The following is a 23,891-nucleotide window of genomic DNA, read 5'->3' as shown; positions in this document are numbered from 1 at the left end:
CACACACAGACACACCTCTATATATCTATATATACCTCGGCCCCTCTTTCCCTCCCCGTTGCAGATCGGATCAAAGAGGAAGTTTGTGGTCCGCCTAGCATATTCTCTGAGCTCTCTTTCAAACAACAGATTTTCCCACAATTTGAATAAAGAAATACTCACAAATGTAATTTTGATCTTAATTTTTTTTAACATATGTCCTTCATGTTCCATACAAGAACATGTTAAAAATACGACTTTCATTGCCAAACAGGTGAGTTCTACTGTCAGCCACATTTAACTTTGCAGGACTTGAAGTTACTGTGTCACACAGGGGTTTGAACTATGTGGATAAGCATGCACGAGGAGATGGCGCAAACTTTACACAGATAGGCCTCCGCCACTATAAAAGTAGGACTTGTACGCTTCAAGGCATGTGGTGTTAACTCCTGAGGACAATGCAGAGCTGAATGTGTGGCATTATCAAGGCTAAAGTGGGACAGTCAAATGTGGTGTAGCTTATATTTTTACAAAGAATTCAAAAACACACAGAATGTATTCACTTGTTGCTTTCAAAAGCAGATTCAGACTTTGACTAATTCCTGTCACGGATGTGGTAACGCAGGCTAGGCTTCATCTACTGTTAATGTGCAGTGTTGTTGTTTTAACCCTTTGCTGCCTACTTTTCTCAGGGTCTGTTACACATTACCTTTCAGTGCGATGTTATCATCCAAACCATCCCCCACACAGAGCCTGTCACTGAATGACACCGCCAGTAACGCAGCCAGACTCCTGGACTTGCTAGTCTTTACAGCCATCACTGCGTTTAAAGTGCAAAGTCTGTGCGAAGTCCATAACAAAAGAACAGTTGCTTTTATAACCCTGTTAGACTTAATATCAGACTCTTTGTTTAGGAGGTACTTGCTGTGCACATTTCCTGTCTCCACGTTTGTACACACACGCACGCAGAGACACACACACTTTAAAAAAGATTTTATTATAAATAATGTAAGTTGTTTTGTGATTTATTAAGCTTACAAGAACACTGCTGTGGTAGGGTTGGGATGTAGGAGGGATTAATTTGCCCCACTGGGCCAACCCTGTGGGTAGCAGATGAGCCGGAGTGATGTGTGAGTGTGCATGTGTGTGTGTGTTTGTGTGTTTGAGTGCATTCTGCTGAGCATTAAAGAGAAGCGCCCTGTGAGAGCGCCCAGCCTGCTCCAACTGGGCTCTGCACAAGCTCCATTCCAAAAACTCCTCTCTCCTTCCTGCTCCAGATGATGCCTTGGATTTAGCCGATCCGCTCGAGTGATATGAATAGGACACTGGACAAAATAAACACTTCTTTAAGCTTCAGACACAAAGCAGAGATTTTTCAGAGTGGCAACGGTAATGTGAGTGGCTTTCCTAGCCCAGCCCTGATCCCCTTGCAAGATCCTTTACTCACAACAAACGCTCAGAAAACCCGGACTAAGCCATGTGAAGAGAACAGGTACTTTTCTCCTTTTCTCTGCACGCACTTTAAATGCAAGTCAGCTGTTTATGACAGTCAGCCAGAACAGATAAATGGAAGTAAATAAGTATTTCCTAGCTTGAATTGCCCTGCAAGATAACAGCACTTATTTGCAGGAGGCAGTAACAAATGTCTGAGCGCTGCTGTGTTGTTGAGGCAGAGGTACAACTCTGACAAACAAACATGGGAAATCTGGAATTATCTTTCAGAAACTAACTAGTCTGATTAGCTGGTCTATTCAGTTCTCATGAAATTCCATATGAGGCAATGATATTTCCACTGAAACATCAATACATTTAAGTTGTAAACAAAAAAAAGCGGAAACGTTTTCTTATGAGAATGATGCATCCCCTGAGATAATGTGTTGGAACATATCTTTGTATTTTGTTAGACCATAATCCTAAACTTATATGACATTTTGTTTCTTATAAATAACATTTTTGGTTAAAGTTTTCAAACAAAATATACTTAGATACATACTTTCCGGTTTATCTGTTTATCTCCTGCTCTGAAATTGCATTCTTGATCTATCTTATCTGTAAAGCTACTGAATCTCTGTTTGATTAGTCTGTTTTTGATACAAACGCACATAGGAAATTCACCTGAGCAAGTAAACTAAACGAACTGATGTTTAGCTTGATATGTGCTATTCTTTAATGTACGACTTAAAGTTGTTTTCTTTTGTTTTGTCTTTAAGGTGCATTAAAGAAAAAGAGGAATCCTGTTTCCCTGTTCCGAGTCCATCTTCTGAGTCTCAGCATACATTTCTTGTTTCTGAATGTTTGTCACCGTGGACCAAATGTAGTGCAACCCAGGTGAGCCAGTGTTCAGTTTCCAGTGCTTCAGCAGCTCCTGTATGCGTGGTTACACAGTGTTTGACTTGTGATGTGTGTGAAACCTGGAGACATGTTGATGGATGAACCGGTTGTATAAGTATAGAAAACAAGCAGGAGTTAGGAAATAATGCGGTATCATTATGATAAGAAAACTGTGACACTTGTCAAAAAATCTATTTTATTTTGTTGCCACTCAGCCACCCGAAACAGTGCAAAAATACTTCAAGTGGGGTGCTGTACCACCTGGAGATTTTGCATTTGAAACTTGATAACTTTATGGTTTACCCAAGAAATACCTGGCTCGGAGCCCAGAGGACTGTTTGTTTTAGGACAAGGTGTGTGATTGTCATGCACTGAATACTGGGAAATACCCACTGCTTCTTAATAAGCTTTTATTCCAAACTAGAAGTTGAACTAGATATGGCCTTTTTTTTTCTTCTATTAAAAACATTTCTCTTTACTTTTGTAACCTTTCGGCCTTTTGACTCCTGCGTGCTGGAACCCTTTTTGCCCTACAAAGACTACGCTGGGGCTTTCATTGTGTATGTTTCATTGTGTGTCATTTACTCATAAATGTGAGGTGGAAAACAAAAATATCAGGGTGAGATATGTTAAAAAGCTTGCCAGTTTGCCAGTCCGGAAATTTTATTCTTACTTTTTTGCCGTTTATTTTTCACGTAAAAGCCACAAAATTACTTTTTTACATAAAAAAAAATGGTGAATTAAAAATATATTTTAAGTTTAATGCTTGATTTCAATTCATTTCAGTTAGGTGACAATTGGTTCCTTCTTGTGGTCTCACAGACTGCCACTTTATTAAAGCTAGTGGCTTTAATAAAAGCTCCTTTTTAATGTAATTTCACTTTTCCGCCCACACTATAGCTTATTGTGCACCTCATCAGGAGTGAAACCTACATTTGTTGTGATGATACAGGCTTCAGCTGTTTCAATAAAACTGTTGTTCTTTTATTATTTGGCTGCCACCACAGTTTCCATACAGCATACCATCAACCAAGACTCTCAATGGATAATGGTCTGCAGGCATCATTTATTGAAAGCAAATATTCTTTTAGTGATTAAAACTTTAAATATAGCAGCAGGGTAAACACATTGCTTTTTTCTACAAACCATAATACACGCAAAAAAAAAAGTTGTTCATAGAGATTGGTGGCAACAATCCAGGTCAAGCAATTGTTGTCTTCTTAAATTAATTTCTTTTCAGCATTTGACTTTTATCTTTGTTTGAATAATTGTTTTCAGTTTCACTTGCAAACTTAGAAAATTTAAAGGTATAACTGTAGCTCATGTGATTTTCTACACATTGTTTTAAAATCTATTTTTACGCACAAACTTAAACCCTGCTTTTTGCAAGCGATGGTCCAAATTTTAGCAATTTCATTTTATTTCAAAATAATTTTTTTTTTTAAATTTTCGTCAAAACTTCAGAAAATCTTACTTTATCCAGGATATCATCACTTTTGCTCCTTTATTTTGCAAGGATGAACAAACACTATATCATGCACTCACTATTGTAGATGACCCACTATAAGGGCTGTTACTGACAGCTTAGAACTGTGTTGCAATCACACCAAAAATATGTATTATACTGTGTATCATTTACAAAGAAAAAGTAATTTAGCAGACATTTGTGCAGACGGATTTTTTTACAAAATAGATGCTAAGGTGAAGTAATCTTTTATCTTTTAAGAGTTCTACCTTTTTCCTGGTTTATATTTATAAATCAGTGTGAAAAAAGAACTTTTAAGAGCTTTCCTGCACGAAAGAATGCTTTTTTTTAATAAATCTTTATAAATCTTGTCCTCCTTTTTTGCTTTATTGCCCTATATTTGAAACAATCTTTTTTTGTCTTGTTTGTTTATCTGTTTACTGTACTGTTGGCCTGGGAATTGTAGGCTGCAGTTTGATGAAGACTGCTGTCTTAAAACAACACAAAAAGTCTTTGAAGAGTGGACTTAATGTTTAACTAAGCTTAAAAACAGAAACTACTTGTATTTTGTGATTTTAGTCATTCTAATTTCCATCAACCCTTAATTTAAATTGATCTGGTGTTGTCGGATTAAATTATAGTTTAAGAAATAAAACATTATTTCTTAAACTATAACAAAAATGCTCACAGGACGTAAGTAAAAAGTTCCATTGCAAAATACTAGAGCCAATGAAACTCTTCACTGTAAGAGGCAACGACGTGAGTTCTTACTTTTAGTTGTCACCTGTTTTTTGTGGCACTTCTATTCTGGCTGCTGCCTAACACTGACACATCCTAAAGGGAGGTCTTGATTGACTCAGCCATGGTCAAGGACAATGTGTCTAGGACTGGTTTTGTTATGGGAGTTGTGGAGACAGTGTTATCATTGTGGCTCCATTAATTCCAATTCATTTTAGCTGTGTGATAGTAGAAGCGACAGCTTGTCTGTGCTCTCACAAGTTAGTGTGTTGTGTTTCCAGATAAAGATGAAGACTGTTGTGGGAGGTTCCTCTTTCCTTGTCTGTTCTCATGAGTTGAGTGCCCCACTTTCAACTATGTGAAGGTAAATACAGTAAAATGACAAGCCTCCATTCAAAAAGTGAATTATAGACTTATGCAAGTTTCAAAACGTTGAGTGGCTAGTTGTCACTCTTCAGATGTTTTAGTGTTTTAGTGCAGTGTAAAACAGATAAAAGAGCTTTATGGCTTCATCTGTCTGGAACACATATTTAAATAACTGAACACACCAAACCCCTGTCACACCATAATGTGAATAATGTGGACTTAAATGTAAAAAATAAGATGGATCCTTTCGCTTACAGAGAGAACTGGTGCTCTATATTAGGGCTAAAGGACACTTTTCTGAATTCGCCTCTGGTACTTCACAGAAAATCTACAATCATTTGTATTTACACATAGCAACTTGGCAAAGAGTAATGAGCTAAAGGACACAGGCACACTCACTCTTTACACTCGCTTTCCGCTCTGCAACTAAATTTATTCTACCTTTGTTCTGGGAGAGAAGCTTTAAAAAAGAAGGTCATTGCAGCCTATTTAAAAAAACAAACAAACTTTTTTTTAAATCAGTTTTAGAGTCCATTATTTAAATTGAAAAATAAAGTTTTTAGTTGAAAATTATTTTCCAGTAGAGGATAATTAAATATTTTTACCCGCTAGTCAGACGATGCAGTGGTCACATTAATGACAAAAATGTATATTAGGCACAAAAGGCATGTTCCTAATAATTCATTGCATGTCAGAAACATGTGTATTCAAAATTCATGCTCTAAAACAAAACTAGTGTAAAAAATGTGCTTTTTTTCCTAATTTACAGTCAGTCTGTGGCTTTCATGTGTTCGTCCCATGTCTGGTTGTGTCATGAAGGGCATCCGATGTGAAACAAAGCCCAACTCTAACATAGTGTGCGAATCTCAATCACAACTTCCAGACCAACTACTAGATTGCTGTGGTGTGGCTTAGAAATGGCTTTTGCCGCTGCTGTTGACCAGCAAGGGGCTGATTATTCATGGAGGTGGGACGTAAGATCACATTGTGTTGAAAAGATATTAATCTGACTTGGAAGTCTGTCAGTGCTTTATGATAATTTCCTTTTTGAAACTTATCTGAGAGAGCATTTGAGAGCAGTGAAGGAGGGTTGCTATAACTACCATATATCTGCATTGAAGGAGGCACTGACCTATAAGGCGGATACACGTCTGTCAGTAATACTTTATTATGGGCGGCAGTGGCTCAGGCGGTTGAGCGGGTCTCCCAATGATCGAAGGGTCGGCTGTTCGATCCCCACTCCCCCCAGCCAACTGTTGTTGTGTCCTTGGGCAAGACACTTCACCCTCCTTGCCTCCAGTGTGGCTCCACTGGTGTGTGAATGTGTATGAATGCCCCGATGATGGTAAGAGGGGCCGTAGGCGCGAACTGGCAGCCACGCCTCTGTCAGTCTGCCCCAGGGCAGCTGAGGCCACATCAGTAGCTTACCATCACCAAGTATGAATGAGGAGTGATTGAATAATGGACACAATGTAAGCGCTTTGAGTTACTTGAAAAGCGCAGATAAATCTAATCCATTATTATTATTATTAACTGCGGTCACGTTAACTCTAGTTTGTAACATTCCACACTTGAGCTTGAGGTTGTGAGGGACTGTAAGCTAGTGGGAAAGAGTGTAAACAAAGGGATGATGGGAAACGAGCACAGGCTTACTTCCTGCTAACAGTTCTGCCCACAACTCAGAGGCTGATTTCTGATAAACTCTGCAGAAACTCCGTCCTTGAAAACGACAGTTTTTTAAAAAAAAAAGTTGGCTAAAAAACAACATAATTATAATTAAAAGACCAGTGGGAACGCTTTTACCATAGATCACAAGATGATTGGAGTGAGACTTTGAAGCTTGTAAATGCACGTTGTATTGCATAAAATACAGTACTTTTTGTGGCATTGTTAACAGATCATGACAGTTGTTTAATGCAGTTTTGATCAACAATTTAAAATTAGGGAATACGTCAAAAGCTTGAGTTCAAATGTAAATGTAATCTTGATCTTCACCATGTTCACATAAATGCCTCACAGCACTGCATCAACCAAACCACTTGAGTACTCTTTGTTTTTGAAAAGAAAAAAAAAGAATTTACGTCAGAAACTAAAAATAGCTCTGCAGTGTCTTGAGGCAAAAAGTCAGGAAAACAATCTGACACATGTGCTGTCTTCCCTTCCTTTGTTTTAGTTTACCGTTATCACTTTGTTGCTTTTATTGTAAGCATTTAGGCTCTTCCTGGCCTTGTACTGTACATTTGAACTCTGTTTACCATGAGAAAAATCCTTCCCTTTACTCTGTTTGTTGGAACTTCCTTTCTAAAAGGAGAGAGAAGGAAAAAGTTTTACATCTTCAAGGACAAAGGAGGAGTTTGTGTTGTGGGGATGCAGCACATTTTAGTTTCTCACACTTGCACGGCAAAGGCGTTCACTCCCAAGGGTTTCCTGAAAGGATGAAGTGTGGTTATCATGTCCTAAAACCTTTCCTTCTATAAATGACTCTACAGAATAGTCTCTATTATCGTCAAAGTTGCGATCTGCACATTATACTTGGCCTGATTTGTATGGATGTTCATCTCAACGTTTACTGTGTACATAAGGCAGAAGCATGAGTTTCCATGCGAGAAGAGTCACCCTGCCTGCCATCACACCTCTCTGTCTGCAGAAGCGGGTAGGATTTTAAAATCTTTTGACATTTATTGAACTTTACTTTTTTTCCCCCCACTCTCTCTGTTGTGTCACTGAATGGCTGCCTCTGTTCCTGTTCTACTTTTAGCTAATTTCTGGATGGTACTGGATGAGATCCAGCCACATGTGAGCTCTGAAGACCCATTGTTGCTGAAAACTTTTCAAGGAATTGTTTTCTTGAACATTAAATGCGCCCTTTTTTAATCCAGAACACATTACCCTTTATTTGAACAATTAATTAACCTCTGAATTTTCATAACGTTGTTATTAAAGTGGTATTTGAAAGATTTGAAAGTCTTGGATCAACCTGTTCTTGATGAAATGAGAAAATATGTTCTGAAATGTAGGTACAAATACTGTGGGTGTCTCCTTTAATGAGTTTCTCAAGATGGAAAAATGACTGAAAGATATCATGGCTGCAGTCTCTGTAAATAGAAAGGAAAATAGCTGTCTGATCTGAAACAAAAAAAAAACAGCATTTTTCTATGTGACACTTTTGACAGATAAATAGATAGATCTTTACTGTCAGTGAACAACAAAATTGAAAAAAAGTGCTTCCTGGTGTGTGCCACACTCATGCACCAATACAACCCATTGTAAAAACGTCCCACAAAACCTCCATGTTGGGTGTGCTACACCCACAAAAAAACAGCAACATCCGAACTTTTGCAAAGATGGATGTGCATATTGCATATTTTGTATTTTTGCCGATCACCGTTAACTCTGTGGAGAGAGTGGCTGTGTGTTAGCCTGGGCGCGATGCTGGCAGAGCAGACTCTTCCTGGGCTGGTACTCAGAGTGCAGGTTTTAAGAGGAATACTAAGCTATGTATGAATGGATCAAAATTCCGCTTTGAAGTTGTTTTTGTATGGAATTAATATTATAACGCACCTTAAAAGCTTAAAAAGTGGATTTTGCATGATAAACACCCTTTAATGTTTCCTAGCCATGTTTAAAATGTTTTTTGCAGTGGAATAAAAGCTGATCTGAAGTCTTATTAGTCTTATTAACAGCTTATCGCTTCTAATGGGGGAAAAAACATTGTATTCTTATCATTAAAATGTTTCATTTGCTACTTTCACACTGCATAAAGTGAAATAGCCTTAAATGTATAATGTCACTGTTTTTTCATTTTCTCAAAATAGAAAAGTTTTTGCTTTTCACAGCCACTTCAGATATAAAAATATGACTAAATTAAAGGCTATAAACAATTGTGTTTTTTATTTCAGATTTTTTCTTTTTGCTCCTACAAATCAGCCAATATTTCTTTGATTTTATTTATTCTATTAGAGAACAGGGAAGATTATTTGGGTGGTTTTATTTGCCAAGGCTGGAGGCCAACCCCTCACCACCACTCAGTGACAGAGCCACAGCTGGGGGAGAGCACTTCAAGGTTTAACCTTAGGCTAATTGGCAAACTGGCACACACTGTCCCGTCCTTGAGATAAGAAGGTCTAATAGAGGAGTTTATGTTCTATGAAACTATATTTAGTGCTGCATTGTAAGTATCTGGATTTACTCTGCTGTGTCCAGACAGGTTTCACAGCATGTGATGTTCTGCTGCTTCGCCCCACCCTGTTTTACTCCCCATCAGTCTGCTGCAACAGCTTTTTAATGTAGTTATCTTTAATTGAAGAGTTAATATTTCAATACTGCTGTGACCAAACTTGAACATTACCTTGGTAATGGCTAGGGGATTTTATTCCATCAATTATATGGGTTTGGGTTGGCATAGATGGAAAGCTAAGCTTGAAGGCTTAAACCACAGTTCATATTTTTATGACATGCATTACTGTAAGTTGATTGAAAATTGTCTATGTTGATGATCATTTACCATATTAATTCAATCAAATAGATATGTAACAAATAATTGGCATATGATAATAAAACAATAACACTGAATTAGATAATTAGATTTAGATAATTTGTTTAGTTTTGATGCTCCAAACATTGATACCAGCCTCCTCCTATTCAAGGTTCAAGGGACCTGATAGAGCATGTCCAATCCATCATTCAGCTTAAAGACCCACTCCAATGAAAAGTGTGCTTTTGGTGTTTTTTTAAGATGTTCTTGTGGTATTTTTCTGATGGAGGACATATGTAAAGACAGTTAAGCTCAAATTTCAATTCCTGCATATTTCTTCGTTGTGAATCAGGACAATGCTTTTTGAAAAAGAGCTTATTAGTGACGTGGAGAATTCACTGGGTGAGCTTCATGCCTAAACAGAGAGATCTCAGCAAAATGGAGGGGGGGTGGTGTGTGGGGGAGCGGTCCTGTCCACAAATCAGAGGCAAATTTCTAATGAACTTTCTGCTCTTCTGAAAGTACAATGCAAAAACAGCCACCACAGAAATAAGTCAGCAATTCTTATCCCAATGGCAGATTTTCTTTAAAAAACCCAAAAAGAAAAAAAAATGCTGCCTGTGGGGCAATAAAAAGAGTTTTACCATAATTTCTTATTTTAAGAAAAAATTCTATTCACTAAGACAGTTTTCTTAAACTAAGATTATTTTGCTATTGAAAATTTTTGTTGATAAGATTATTTTTTTATTAATATTTTTTTTTCTTTGCACTAACCCCTCTCTGTGGTGCTGTCATGCACCAACGTGAAGAAATTAAGTGTTCTGGATAAAGCTCATTAAAGCAGTCCATACATCTTGCTTGCTCAGTTGTTGATCTTAGTGTTTTTCTTTTTCTTATTTGGTGTCTTTCCTCCTTGTACATCAGTGATCAGAAGATACGGAAGCTGCAGTCCAGCAGGATAAGGTGGCACTGCATGCGTGGTGGAATGTCCTGCCTTTGTTAGATGCCTTTGTGCATCTCATGGGTTTTTACGTTTTCTGATTAAATAGTCACTGGTATAAACTGGGAGGAGGTGACATAATCACCAGTTGCACCTATTAGCTAATGATTCCACGAGGACGCGAGGCTCTGGTCGCTTACCTTCTTTCTCGTTGAGAAAAAAAAAAAACATAGTCTCTGGCATTGTAGGAAAAAGCCAGTTAAAAGCAAAAAAGAAAGAAAAGAGACAATATCAATTGGTCTGACTAAAGTCACGTCTCCTCTATGCTGCCAGCATCTGTGAGCTGTTAACTGACTTGACCCAGAAGATTTCTTCTCTTTGGAATCCCTCTGTGCTCTGGTAGATGAAGAGCAGGTCTGTTTTTAACTCTAAGTAGCAGGGAAACGATGAAATAATTTAATATACTATATGTCATACAGTGACATAAGGTAAATGCAGTGTAGAAGTGGTATATTTTTCATGCTCCTTTCAGCTCCACTGAGCATTAAGGCAAAGAGTTTAACATGGTAGTTCGCAGCAGACACGTCATGGTTTGTTTGGTGTGTGTTCTTCTGTTTACGCCAAAAACTTTCTTTTGCCATGCCGTGAACTCAGCTGTATTTTGTACACAAATCAAATCCAAACACAGTAACATGTTGGGTACCAACATCAGTATTAGTTTTTATGCCATATAGACAAATGTTTTAAGGCGCTGATATCTATGAGGTTCCATTTGTGCCAAAAATATCAAAATGTGTTTTTGCGTCTACTGTTATGTCTTTGGTCCATCGTCTATGTCTACTGATCGTGTTTTTGCGTCCACTGTCTATGCTTTGGGCTCATTGTCTATGTCTATTGAACGAGTTCATTTTACATTGGTTCATGTCTATGTATTACTAAGCAATATCTTCTGCATGCCCATGATTCTTTGATTATTACTTTGTATTAACTTTGTGATGTATATGCTTGCTTTATCCTTAAACTTTATCTTTGTCATTGTCCTTATCCCATGTCGTTAACTACGGCGTCAGGAAGATCCTTAGCAACCGTTGCTAGTGTCGTTTGCTACGTCGTCTCACCATGTCGTCAGGAAGATCCTTAGCAACCGTTGCTAGTGTCGTTTGCTACGTCGTTTCACGTGTCGTCAGGAAGATCCTTAGCAACCGTTGCTAGTGTCGTTTGCAACGTTCTCTCACCATGTCGTGTCCTTAGATCTTGCTGTGTTTCAAATTTTGCAAAGGTCGTCAGAGAAGTCTTTTGTACGGTCGATAAATTGTTTCCCGTATTATCACGGAACAAAACACTTTAAAAAAAAAAAAAACCTTTATTGACAATCCTGCAAACGCGCACTGCCAGAAGGGGGGGGGGGGGGGGTGCAGCGTACAAAAGTTTCACGTTCCCGTTTAAAGTTATTTAGAGTATGGCTTTAATTTAATCTTATGATGAAACTATTATTTCAAATTATTTTGAAAAATGACTGATCTTTATAAAATATGTTGTTACAAATCTGATGGATAAACGAGGATCAGACGGGCTAATAAGAGCCTTATGTGGTCCCGAGTGCGCCATCTCATGGTCACATAAATAGATTAAAAAGAAAAGCTCAAAAACCAGTCAGTTTTCGACTGTTATATTCATAATTAGTGACTCGACCCACTAAAATTTGAGAAGGTAACTCATCAAAGATATTTTAAAGGCCTCCTTGCAAGGCCCCCGTAAATCGTTCAGCGGCAAAAAAAATAAATATTGCCATGGACTAATGACTTGAGGGTTTATTTCTGAACAAATACATTAAATCCACACCAATGTGTTTGTAATTTTATTATTAATAAATCAGCCACGTTTTTCATGATCAGAACACAGCACATTCATAAATAGTCTTCGTAAAATGTTCATATTTATTATGTGTCATTCTCCGCGTTAAATAGAAGTAGTTCGCCTCCAGATCAGGTGGTGGCGGTAATGCGCCACTTTGTTTTCGTGTCAAGCGTTGTATGCATGCCCCCCCCCCCCCCCCCCCCCCCCCCACCCTTTCTGGCAATACGCGTTTGAGGGAATATCAAAATAAAGTTCATATTAAAAACGTGTTGTCATGGTTAACCCTGACGTCTGCTTTGATAAACATTTCTTTTTCGTTCCGTGGTAGTACAGGAAAAAATTTACCGGCTGTACAAAGGACTTTTCTCACGACTTTGGCAAAATTTGAAAAACGAGAACATCTAACAACAAAACACGGGGAAACGTCGTAGCTAACGACAGTAGCAAACACCCTAGCTAACGACAGTAGCTAACGACAATAGCTATCGACAGTAGCTATCGACAGTAGCAAAGGTTGCTAAGTCCTGACGACAAAGTGAGACGACCAAAGTAGCAACGGTTGCTAAGTCCTGACGACAAAGTGAGACGACCAAAGACAGACAGTGGACACAAAAACAGATTTTTGGCACAAATGGAACCTCATAGATATCCGGTCTTTGCTTAAATCTCTAGTGGAGCTGCACTGTGGTGTGTCCCCGGTGTCTCCTCACTCCAAAAATGCCCTGGTTCAAATCCTGGCTGAAGCCTTTGTTTGGAGTTTGGGTGTTCTCCCTGTATCTATGGGGCTTCTCTGGGAACTTTGGCTTCCACTCACAGTTCAAAAGCATGTTTCTTAGGTCGATTGGTAATTCTAAATTGTCACCTAGGAATGAGGGTGTGTGCTGGTGCGTCTGTGTGTGACCGTGCCATGAACTGGCAAACTTTCTGCCGGGTATACTCCCTCTTCATGCAACAGTAGTTGGGATAGGCTCCAGCAATCCTGTGACCCTGAGCAGTGCAAAGCAGAAGTGGAAGATGGATGGATGACTTAATACTCTTTAACACGCCTCATTACATAATCTATTCTTCCTACGCAGTTGAAGAATAACATATAATATTGAAATAGTGGGAATGGTGATTTTCCATCCGTTACATGCTTTATTTAAGACTCTTCTTTTGACTTAAAATAAAGGATTACAGTTTGCGCCATTCTATTTGACTTAACATGCAAAATTACAGAAACACTAATAATTAATTTAAGGGTAACAATTAATTATATTAGTTTTAATAACTGGTTCTGTGCAATGTGTCTGTTTTAATTAAACAAAGATGATTTGGGAACAGAAATCTGAATCAGTATTTAACCAAAATCAAGTAAGTACACATGTGTGAACTCCAGGAACATTTTATAGTGCTTCTGACATTCATTTACTATCAACTGGATGTAACTTCAAGTGAAAAACAATCTATATTTCTACCTAATCACAACTTGATATCTTTAGTTGACCTCTGTTTTCTTTGTCCACTGAAACTATGACTCTAGAATTCCTCACCGTCTCACTTTCAAATTGTGTTTCTTTCAGGTAATTAAGGTTTACAATGAAGACAACACCAGCAAAGCCATTGAAGTGCCCCCTGATGTCACTGCCAGGGACATATGCCAGCTGTTTGTCATGAAGAATCACTGCATTGATGACCACAGCTGGACTCTTTTTGAACACTGGACTCATCTAGGAATAGGTAAGGTGTGATGATTCCTTCCAAAAAGATCTTTATGTGATGTTTCCTAGAAAGTATAACTTCGTTATCCTGGTGTGAATATGATAAATCCGTTTTCAGTCCGTAAATTATAAATGGCGTATGACGCTTTCTTTAATCTTGATTTAGGCCCAACGTGCTTGTACCATTCACCCATGCACACACATTTGTGCATAACCCAACAAATATCTATTTTAATACTTGATAAATGCCAATAGGATTGTTTTTTTTTTTGTTTTGTTTTTTTACCAATAACCTTTCAGTTTTTACCCCAATTCTGGAAATTGGCTTTGGCTATTTTTTTTCTTTGTAAGAATTTTTTTTTAATCTAAAATGTTTTCCACATTTTGTATAATAAAATTTAAATTATGATTGTGTAACCCTGTAGTTAACCTATACTGTTAAAATAATATTTCCACATAAAACTTACATTATTTAATTTTAAGCTTCCTTAGCGCCACCTAATGACCACATGCTTATCAAAATGCACAATGTTGCTTGGTCAGTGTCCTTGTAAAGATGGTGTGCCTTCTGTGCCAGATTAAGACAATTTGGACACGTTTAGCAGAAAGATTTTGAATTTATTTGTGAACGGATGCTGACATTAAAGCTCCCTTAAGAAAGAAGTCAAAGAGTAGAGTAGTAGATGGAGTAAAAGAGGAGATGGAGATAGCTGCTATGAAAAGAGAGGATGCAGAAAAACTAAGTTCAATTGAATGAGATGGTTTACTGTTGGGCTCTTCCAACACAATGGAGTAACTGAAAGAAACAGAAGTTACTCATTGGTCCGAACAAAACTTTGATTGACTGACAGCCTAGTCGGAACATCAAGTTATTTCCAAACTGAAATACATTATGACTTGCCTTTGTTACTCAAAAATGACCTTACTCTACAACATTACTGTCTCACAATTGTCATGTGTTACATGACTGTTATTTTTGTTTGCAGAAATAATCTGATGTCGTAAATGCACGACAAAGTATTTTCCACTTAGATGGGTGGAGGGGGGTATGGTGCAGTAATTCATTCACTATCAATACTCGCTTTGTCCCTTTGTCCTATGCAGTCAATGGGGTTACTGAAGGCCATCCCAGCTACCTAAAAACAGAGGCAGGGTGCACCCTAGACAGGTCCACAGTCCTTTATTGGGACCGGTGGCATGACAGTTACTATTAATAATGCTTAGTTTTGGTTCAGTGAAAGCACTTGAAACACTGTTGTAGTACCAACCATTAGCTTTAGGCAGTTTAGTCCATAAAGAAAATCATGAAAACAAGTAAACAGCAGGACTAACAGCTGTTGTTGACTTTGTGGCTTTATTAGCAACAAAAAAAGAACAAAGTTAATGGACATACTCAGAAAGAATGGTTCAGTAATTGAGTCAAAATTTATAAAATAAAAGTTCAACATGATCAGCCATGGGCAGAAATTAGATTAATTTTGGGGTATTTGTTAATGTCAAAGCCTTATGGTCCTGCTGCTTTAAGTATTTTTACTGTATTTTAGGGCAATTTTTGTTGTATGATTCTTAAATTTCATCAGCAAAGCCTTACACTACTTTGCAAAAAAAAGTAAAATTTTGCTTTGATCTATTGTTTCTGTAATAAGCTACTCTAAACACTAGACATGCTGTAAAAACATGTGAAAAGTTTTTAGGAGACATTGTGTTCAGCTTTAAAAGATGCCATACCCCACATGCCATAATTGTTCAGACAGTATCTATAAAGTTTTATGACGAAAGAAGCTAACAGTCAATAAAGCAGATAAAACATAGAAATAAAGTACAAAAATGCCCAATTTATATAATTGAGTTTGGAGTATAAAGGTTTATTCTGAAAATTGAGTTGGGGAAAAAAACTTTATTGAACTAAAATAGCCTTACCAGCTACTTTTTATACCCTCTTTTTACAGAAAGCATGCCAATGTATTTTTATAATTGATTCTGACAAATTTCAGCCTTTGTGAAAATATACTTAGACAACTTTAAAGCCATTTTAGTGCTAGAATTAAACGATTGTGAACAACAGTAACACAGACAGAATAAGCTGCCTAACTTTTTTATTGATGAAAAGAAAATGGATACTGTCTCAGCCACAGTAGAGAACATGCGTGTGCTCACCGTATACAAATGTTTCATGAAGCAGGAAGGGTTGACCCGTCTGACTTGGCAGCCGTCACTGACACCAGTGTGCTCGGAAGGAACTGCACCAACAATTAGTCTGCTGCTGCTGTTCTGGCTTTGACAGTCTCACACAAACCTGCTGTTTTAGGCAGAGGCAACTGTAAAACCCAGTTTTTACCTTTAAAATATAAGTCAACTTTTCCTGTTAGCAGAAAAAGACAGAGAAATGTCCTAGTTGGGTGAGGTATGTGGAATCCACAACGTCTGCAATCTGCAATGGTTAATGTGCTAAAAAAGAAAAAAAACTTAGCTCTGTAAAGCCAGCTCCATCAAAAAATAAAAATTGACATAAAATACAAACTTTTAGAATAAGATGTTTTTTAAAAAAAAACATTTGATATGATGAGCAGGAAAAGACTCTCTACTGCCCCTAGTGGAATGAGGATGAATTACATGGCAGGAAACATTGAACAAGTTGTAAAAAATTGGTTCTTATGAAGAGTTTTTTCATGCCAATAGGGGAGTCCGTATTACAGAAATATAATACAAATGGTTATATAGGGCTAATATTGCAGAGCACTCAAGTCTACCAGAATCCTTTACCGCTGTTAAAATATCCTTTTTTTTTCATGTCTGTTAATTCACACAACTTTTTCATCAAATGTTTCTCACACTGAGCCAGTTGGCAAACTTGTTAGCTTGAACACTTTGTGCTTTGAGCCTAAAAAATACCTGTTTCGCAAATGGGATGTGAGTCTGCACAGCAGATAGATGTTATGTCCAAAACAAAGCTCAGCTTTAATGGGGTGTTTGAGAACATGTTGACTGTTTAGTTTGACGTCAGAATAGCAAGTGCCCATGGCCACATTCAAATAATACTTGCCTTTTAACACTTTGAACGTTTAGATCTCTGACACAGGCTCAAAATAGTAGCTTAGAATTAATATAATAGGTATATTTAGAAAAAAAAAAGAACATTTAACATTAGACTTCCTCCTCAGGCTGCTAAAAATGTTTATTTCTATGTCCCTGATCTTAGATCTTATTTTGTGCAACTTCATATTAAACATTGCTTTTGGTAAATGTTCTCCTAATTTTCACTAGAGAGAACAATTGAAGATCATGAGTCTGTAATGGAGGTGCTGTCAGTCGGGGGGATGGACACTGACTGCCGTCTGTATTTCAGGAAGAATTATGCAAAATATGAGTTTTTTAAGAAACCTCTGGTGAGTTTTTAAATAAATTATAATCTTTTTCTTAAAGACACCACCTTTTTTCTCTGAGATTCACGCCACTGTGTGGTAAAAAAAAAAAGTCAAAGTGTGTAGTAATATTAGATGTTTTCACAGGTTTTTTTCCCAGATCACATGTTTTCCATGTCCTCTGAAACAAACGGAATTGTGGATGCCTCAGAATTAATTGAGGTGAGATTTTTCCTGCAGTTAAAAGTGGTTTTACAGGTTGCAGAGAGTCTCATTTCAATTTACAAACTTTTCTCCATTCAACACAGACGTTTGTCAAATCCAGCACTTGTCCAGAGGTCCATGGGTATCTCCATGCCAAAGACCAAAGCAGGAAGTCATGGAAGAAATTTTACTTTGTTTTACGGAGGTCTGGACTTTACTTCTCCAGCAAGGGAACCTCCAAGGTTAGTAAGAGAAAAGGAGTTCAAAAGAAGTTGTTCACTTTACATTTAGCAGTTGTTTTTCTATTGTTTTTATGAAATACAGTAGTTTAACACATCAGATTGTTTTTTTTGTGTTTTTTTAATGAGCAAATGGCTTTGGAGCACGCTGAGCCTGACTTTCCTTTAGACTGGCATGGTGGTCAGACAGAAACAGTGCTCTCAGTGCTGCTGACAAGTGAAGCCTAAACCTGGGCACAAGCCCTGCTAACACAACCACTTTCCAACCTCTTTCATTTCTTACAACAGTGCACCTTTTGTTTCAGAGTACAGGTAGGCTTTGGTGTGGTACCTGCTTTTAGCTCTACATGTTTACACTCCATGGTCAAACACATTGCTGGTCAGTCAGCAAAGATAGTAATGGCTGAGGCATTAATTTAAATAAGGAAGTGGGAGTAGTGCATCACATGAAATGAGAACAATGGCTCTCTTTTTCTCTTTTTCTCTGGACAAGTTTGTCTATATTTGGCACAATGCAGCCATTGATAAAGCTGCTTATTGATTATATGCCATTATGGCTTTATTTAACATTTCTTTCATGACCTGGAAAATCTGGCTATGATAAAAATGAGTTTTATGGCTTTTCAAGACGTTTGAATGTGCTGGAGTCGGATTGCGCTGCAGACAGTCCTCCTTTTCCAATGTTCAGGAGATTGAGCTTTGATTCAAGATGACATAGCATTTGCTGCTCATTTTGCTTTCATTCTCTAAGTGTCATATTGAAGATTTATTCATTGCTTTGTTTCCAATGTGAGCTCTCCTTGTTTGACAGGAACCCAGGCACCTGCAGTTCTTTGCTGACTTCACTGACTGTGATATCTACTCTGTGCTGTCAGCCAGAAAACTATATGGGGCACCAACAGAATTTGCTTTCTGCATCAAGGTAACAAGAAAAGAAAATAATGAAAAAACTGCAGAGACGTTTGAGGCGTGTGATTAAGTTCATTTAACGATTTTGTCTGCTTTTATCTCCGTGCCTCAGTCTACGAAGAGTTGTTCAGCTCGAGACCTGAAGCTGCTTTGTGCCGATGTTGAGCACACCAAGACCTGCTGGATCACCGCCATGCGCTTGTTAAAGGTTGGCTTACAGATGAATAACTCCAACGTGTGATATCTAAGAGGAGGAATGCCGACGCAGTGCAAGAATCAGATTTAGCTTTGACGGAAAGTTGAGAAAATCTATTGAGATGCTGGATTAATACTGCTACACTTGATATAAGGAGTATGTGTTCATTGTCTGGATATATGATAAAAAAAGTTTAAAGTTGGCGTAACTCCTGGTAATCCATAAAAGCTAAAATGCTGGAATGAATGTCTGAGTCTGTTTTCCTTTTTCACTTGAACAGTGCTGGTCTGGTGGGAGTTTAAAGTTAACTCGTGTTTGTGTTCAGATTCATGATGCTGACTTTACTCTGTGTTTCAGTTTGGGATGCAACTGTACCAAAACTTTATTCAGCCTCATCAAAAGCAAAAACTCTCACCCATGGTAGGACAACCTTGTTGTTATGCAAAATAACATGAGTATTTAAAGAACCACTCTGATGAAAATTGTGTTTTTGGTGTTTTTACACATTCGTATAGCATTTTCTTTTATTACAGTGGGCATATATAAAGTAGCATTTTTAGTATTTCTTCATTCAAGTTGTTGTCAATTAGAAGCAGATGAAAAATGCTAATTAAAACGAAGCATGTTTGCGACTTAGAAAATGCAATGGGCGGGCCACAAGTTCCCTGCTCCGAGCTCTCAGCAACCAGGAGGGGATGGGGGCGTGGGGTTGCTCTACACCAGCAGTCCAGCGCACAACTCAGAGGCAAATTTCTGATGAACTACTGCCGCTATGCAGAAACTATGTCCAAGAAAACTACACAGGTTTTTGGATTTTTGCTAAAAAGGGCTTCATCATCATTAAAAGACTACTGGAAAAGCTTTTAGAATACATCAAAAGATAAATAGAGTGGAACTATAATGAAGCTAACACCTCCAATACCCTAAACAGTTGGTTTCTACCTTGTGACAAAAAAGCCTGAAAATTAAAATCCTGCTGAGAAAATACAGATACATTCATTTGCTTTTCATACACTTACTGTAACTTTACTCAAAGAACAATTGCAAACAAAATCTGGCTGAATATAAACGTGTTTTAGGCAAAATTAAGTTGTGTGTTTGGATTAACTTTGTGGCAACTGTTTATCATTTCTAAAATGCACTCATTGAAAACAATAGTAGCAGATGTTAGTTTTAAGAAAAGTAAATAATGTGCATTTTTTCAATAATCCAAGTCTGGTGTTATTACAGTTATTGCTTAATGTTTCCTTCTGCAGTATGAATGTACATCTATTGTGCAGCATTTCATCAACAACAACTAAACGACTTAAAATTGCAATTTAAAATGCAATAAATTATATTTTAGGAAGAAGAAATACTTTTCTAAATGCAAGAAAAAGGTGTTCTATTTAAGTATTAGAATCATATTTATGGACTGCTGGTGTTCTATAAATAAATAATGATCCACAGTTGTCAGATTTCACATTCTTTTTCTCTCATTCTTTGGTTTCAAAATGTTCTATGACCATCAAGATATAATAACTACAAAGAAGCAGACTTAGTGGTTGAATGAATAACGATATAATGATATTATTTATGTGGCTGGTTCATCCAAAACCTATGTATATAATAAAGGTTTGCTTTAAATTCCTTAAAAACTCACCATTTTCATTTTATGGTACTTGGACAGAAAAGTGAAACAGGGGACATGCACATCACAACATTTACATAGTTTGATTTATTTTAAAGGAACCATGGAAAATATTTACTGTACTTGTAATCGTTCCTCATTAGTGAAGTAGTGACAAAAAAAAAAGGAAAAAATGCATGTTTTTGTGCTGGATGATTGAGTGTCTCAGCAGCAGATTTGCATTCCTAAAAGATTTTAAACCTGAAAACAAAAAACTATAGACTTATAGACTTATAAAGCATAGACGGACTTTTTAAAGAGCACTTGCTTAAATTGCAAGCTTAGTGTGGAAATTTAAACGCTTTGGGATAATCCGTGTAAGTATTTTCGTGAGTGTGTGTGTGTGCTGTTATTCAGTCACTCAATCCATGACAGTTTAAGGGACTAAAATACGGCTGTGTGTCATTCTTCGCAAAGCCACTCTAATCCTCTCTCAATGGTGTTTTCTGTCTGGAATCATCCAGAATTTATGAACATGAAATGACATCAAGAAGACACTAGGTGGCAGCACAGTATCACAACGCAGTACCTTCTATTTTTTATTCTACAAAGAAAAAAGTATGCAGTTTAGATAGTTTTTGTATCGCTAAATTAATCAAATTCCCCGTCTGTTTTTCCTTTAGCTACAAAATGAGTTGTTCGGATGGTTTGGTGTGTTTTGAAACTATTAACATCAATTTTGTTTGTTGGTTTGTTTTAGAGGAGCATCTCGGAAAACTCTCTAGTGGCCATGGACTTTTCTGGTCAAAAAACCAGAGTGATTGAAAACCCTTCAGAGGTCCTGTCTGTGGCTGTAGAGGAAGGTCTGTCATGGAGGGTGAGTTTTTCCTCTAAACATTTTGGAACAATCCCACACATCAGCTGAGGATGAGCAAATCAAGAAACATGTCAACTTGACCTAAATGGATGCAAGAAACAGTAAAAAGTTGAAAAAGTACATTTTGTAAAACCAACATTTTTGTGACCCTTTGATGAACGTATCGGAACCAGGGAAGCCAAAATCCCATGTAGTCCTTTGCAGTTGTTGTGTCGTTTTCTCCTTCAGAGGAAAAGCTGCCACCGTCTAAGCAGCCATGGGAGCCCCTCCAGCTCTCAGAGCTCAGTGCCAAACATAGGTTTGTAAAATACCTAATTTACGGTTTGGTATAACAACTACAACAACAAAAAAAATAATACTAAGTGTGTAATAACTCTGCATTTTAGCAATCCACTTAGCCCAGCCATGGTTTCATGGTAAACTGTCACGTGAAGAGGCTCAGCGTCTCATTACTCAGCAGGGTCTAATTGATGGGTGAGTTTCACAATGTTTCCATAGAGAAAATGTAGCTTCATGGATTGAAAGGAAAAACTGCCTATTTAGTTCTTTTCTCTAAAATTACAACAATATATTTATGATACCATATCCATTCTAGTATAAATTATTGTTTTTACAGCCTTATTTGTTATTGCGTTATTCTCCTTTAAAACTAACGTGTTTTTTTTTTATTACTGTAACATGATTTTTAAAGGTAGGTAGCAGTTCTGTGCAATTACTGCACATGCATCTAATTAGTCATTGGAATCTACATGATATGTTTTAAACTTGAATTGACGAATGAAAAATGTCTCCTAACTCCAGGGTTTTTTTGCTGAGGGACAGTCAAAGCAGCCCAAAGGCGTTTGTTCTTTCGTTGTGCCATCTCCAGAAGATCAAGCACTTCCCCATCATGCCAGTGAGTACCGTTAATAATTTGAGTTGTGCTATTTAGATGAAGAAGTAAAAAAGTAAGCTTTTGAAACAGTGTTAAGAAGAGATACAACCTTCTGCAGAATTATTATTCTGTTTTAAAACTTTCCAAATCTTTGATGAGGAGATGCTCCTGCATTTATTTTTCCAAAGTTCCTGATGGGAGTGTAGGTGTAAGTACTTTAAGTTGAACTTTTAATGTTAATTAGGGTTCACTCTGAGTCTTCTTTTTCTTCAAGTAAGTCTTCTGTGACACAGTGCTCATCTGGTGGGAGGACTGTAGTTTCTTTAGCTGAAGATTCTGCTTTCTGACTGTACGGCTTTATGTCTGAGGTGACTGATGTACACCGTTAAGTAAATCCAGGTTGGATTAGATCAGATACCTTGCTGGAAGTCCATGAAGAATCAAAACGTATAATTAAAAGATCTACACAGCAGTAGAAAAGTTTTTTTTATATCTTATTTTATCTTTATACTTAACGCCCATTAAGTCCTCATTCCTACGTGTGTCATTTCTCAAACTGTCTGCATATTTGTGTATTTCATGTGCTCCTCCATAGGTGGATGATGATGGTGAGGTGTTCTACAGTTTGGACGATGGTCACACCCGCTTTACCGACCTGATCCAGTTAGTGGAGTTTCACCAGCTAAACCGAGGGATTCTTCCATGCAAGCTCAGGCACCACTGCACCCAGATCACCCTGTGAGCCATCAGGAGCTATCAAATGCACCCTTATCTTCAGCTCTTTGTGGATGAACACTCCTCCACTTGTGCCTTAAAAAATAACATCATGGTCAAAATCGTCTTTTTTTTAAGAAACATACATTTATATTCTTTAACTATAAAATATGACTCCTGGTGGTGTTAATCTGATGTACAAGTGATCTTATTCAATGTGTCCATACAGTGAATTGAATATGTTTTTCAAAAAACTGCTTTTATACATAATTCCTTTTGTAGGTGGAATGTAGTTAAGGTGTCTTATGATCCACACGACGACAAGGAACAATGCTGTCATGTTTCATATAGAAAAAAATACATCTGATTGTTGCCTTATTCTGAAAAGGGCCTAATGACATATTTGCAGCCTTATCACACTGTAAATATGAAATATGCTACAATAAAAGCCTGTTAAGTTTGAGTTGATCTTTTCTTCACTGGTCATCTCCCAGTTCTTAGTTGAAAAAGTGAAAAAATATTTCAAATGTGTTTTTACACAAAATGAAAAAATGATCATAATTAAAATAGAATGCAGAACGCACAAGGACTAAAATAATCCCAAAAAAGAAATGCATAAACGTAAATGTGTACTTTTGCTTTGCCTGTCAGAAATAGTTTTAACATCAAACTGTTTTAAAGTTATACATTTTTATGAAATGTCTGCGTATTTAATTAATCATAAACAAGAAAAAATGATTGTCTTTTATAAACTATAAACACCTTAAAGAAGGGAAAAAAATAAAACAACTGAATTATAAGACACGTTTATGAACAAAGCAATTGTTATCTTGGCAAACATTTTGACTGAACTCTGAACTGAACTGATTTCTGTGCCTCTCATAGACTGACGCCATCACAGATGGTTTTGTTAATATATTGACAACGATGAGTTTTAAATTAGAAAAGATTTTTGTAAATACAAATTGACACAATTGACACAATTGACTATTTGACACAGTAAAACCTCTCAAACATGCGTTTAATTACAACAGGCGTCCGGGAAGCTTAAAACTGC

The 23,891-nt window shown here is 37.2% G+C and overlaps 1 protein-coding gene across 4 annotated transcripts; it reads left to right on the top strand.

The window, feature by feature from the left end:
- The first annotated feature begins 1,143 nt into the window (after positions 1-1,143).
- grb14 (growth factor receptor bound protein 14) lies at positions 1,144-23,297 on the top strand. 4 transcript variants are annotated; one of them, XM_004081735.4, is made up of 14 exons: positions 1,148-1,471; positions 2,190-2,307; positions 13,713-13,869; positions 17,115-17,236; positions 17,360-17,434; positions 17,521-17,658; positions 18,467-18,577; positions 18,677-18,772; positions 19,118-19,180; positions 21,130-21,246; positions 21,475-21,544; positions 21,633-21,720; positions 22,048-22,141; positions 22,716-23,297. In XM_004081735.4, the coding sequence occupies exons 1-14, from the start codon at positions 1,293-1,295 to the stop codon at positions 22,860-22,862; spliced, it is 1,575 nt and encodes a 524-aa protein (XP_004081783.2). In that variant the 5' UTR covers positions 1,148-1,292; the 3' UTR covers positions 22,863-23,297. The 4 variants fall into 4 exon arrangements, with proteins under 4 accessions (XP_020568626.1, XP_004081783.2, XP_011488042.1 ...); XM_011489740.2 differs by lacking the exon at positions 1,148-1,471 and adding an exon at positions 4,795-4,877 and having other exon boundaries at positions 2,193-2,307; XM_020712965.2 differs by lacking the exons at positions 1,148-1,471; positions 2,190-2,307 and adding an exon at positions 7,302-7,532.
- Positions 23,298-23,891: the final 594 nt, after the last annotated feature.

Source organism: Oryzias latipes, chromosome 21 (genome assembly GCF_002234675.1).
Source record: "Oryzias latipes chromosome 21, ASM223467v1".
Classification (NCBI taxonomy): Eukaryota; Metazoa; Chordata; class Actinopteri; order Beloniformes; family Adrianichthyidae; genus Oryzias; species Oryzias latipes.
The sequence above is the reverse complement of the archived record's forward strand: the minus strand, read 5'-3'. Positions and strand labels throughout refer to the sequence as shown.

Bases quoted from the DNA above. Each gene is read 5' to 3' on its own strand.
- grb14 (XM_004081735.4), top strand. From the start codon at position 1,293: ATGAATAGGACACTGGACAAAATAAACACTTCTTTAAGCTTCAGACAC. The intron at 17,237-17,359 runs GTGAGTTTTTAA...ATGTTTTCACAG, and splicing joins AGTTTTTTAAGAAACCTCTG to GTTTTTTTCCCAGATCACAT. The intron at 21,247-21,474 runs GTGAGTTTTTCC...TTTCTCCTTCAG, and splicing joins AGGAAGGTCTGTCATGGAGG to AGGAAAAGCTGCCACCGTCT.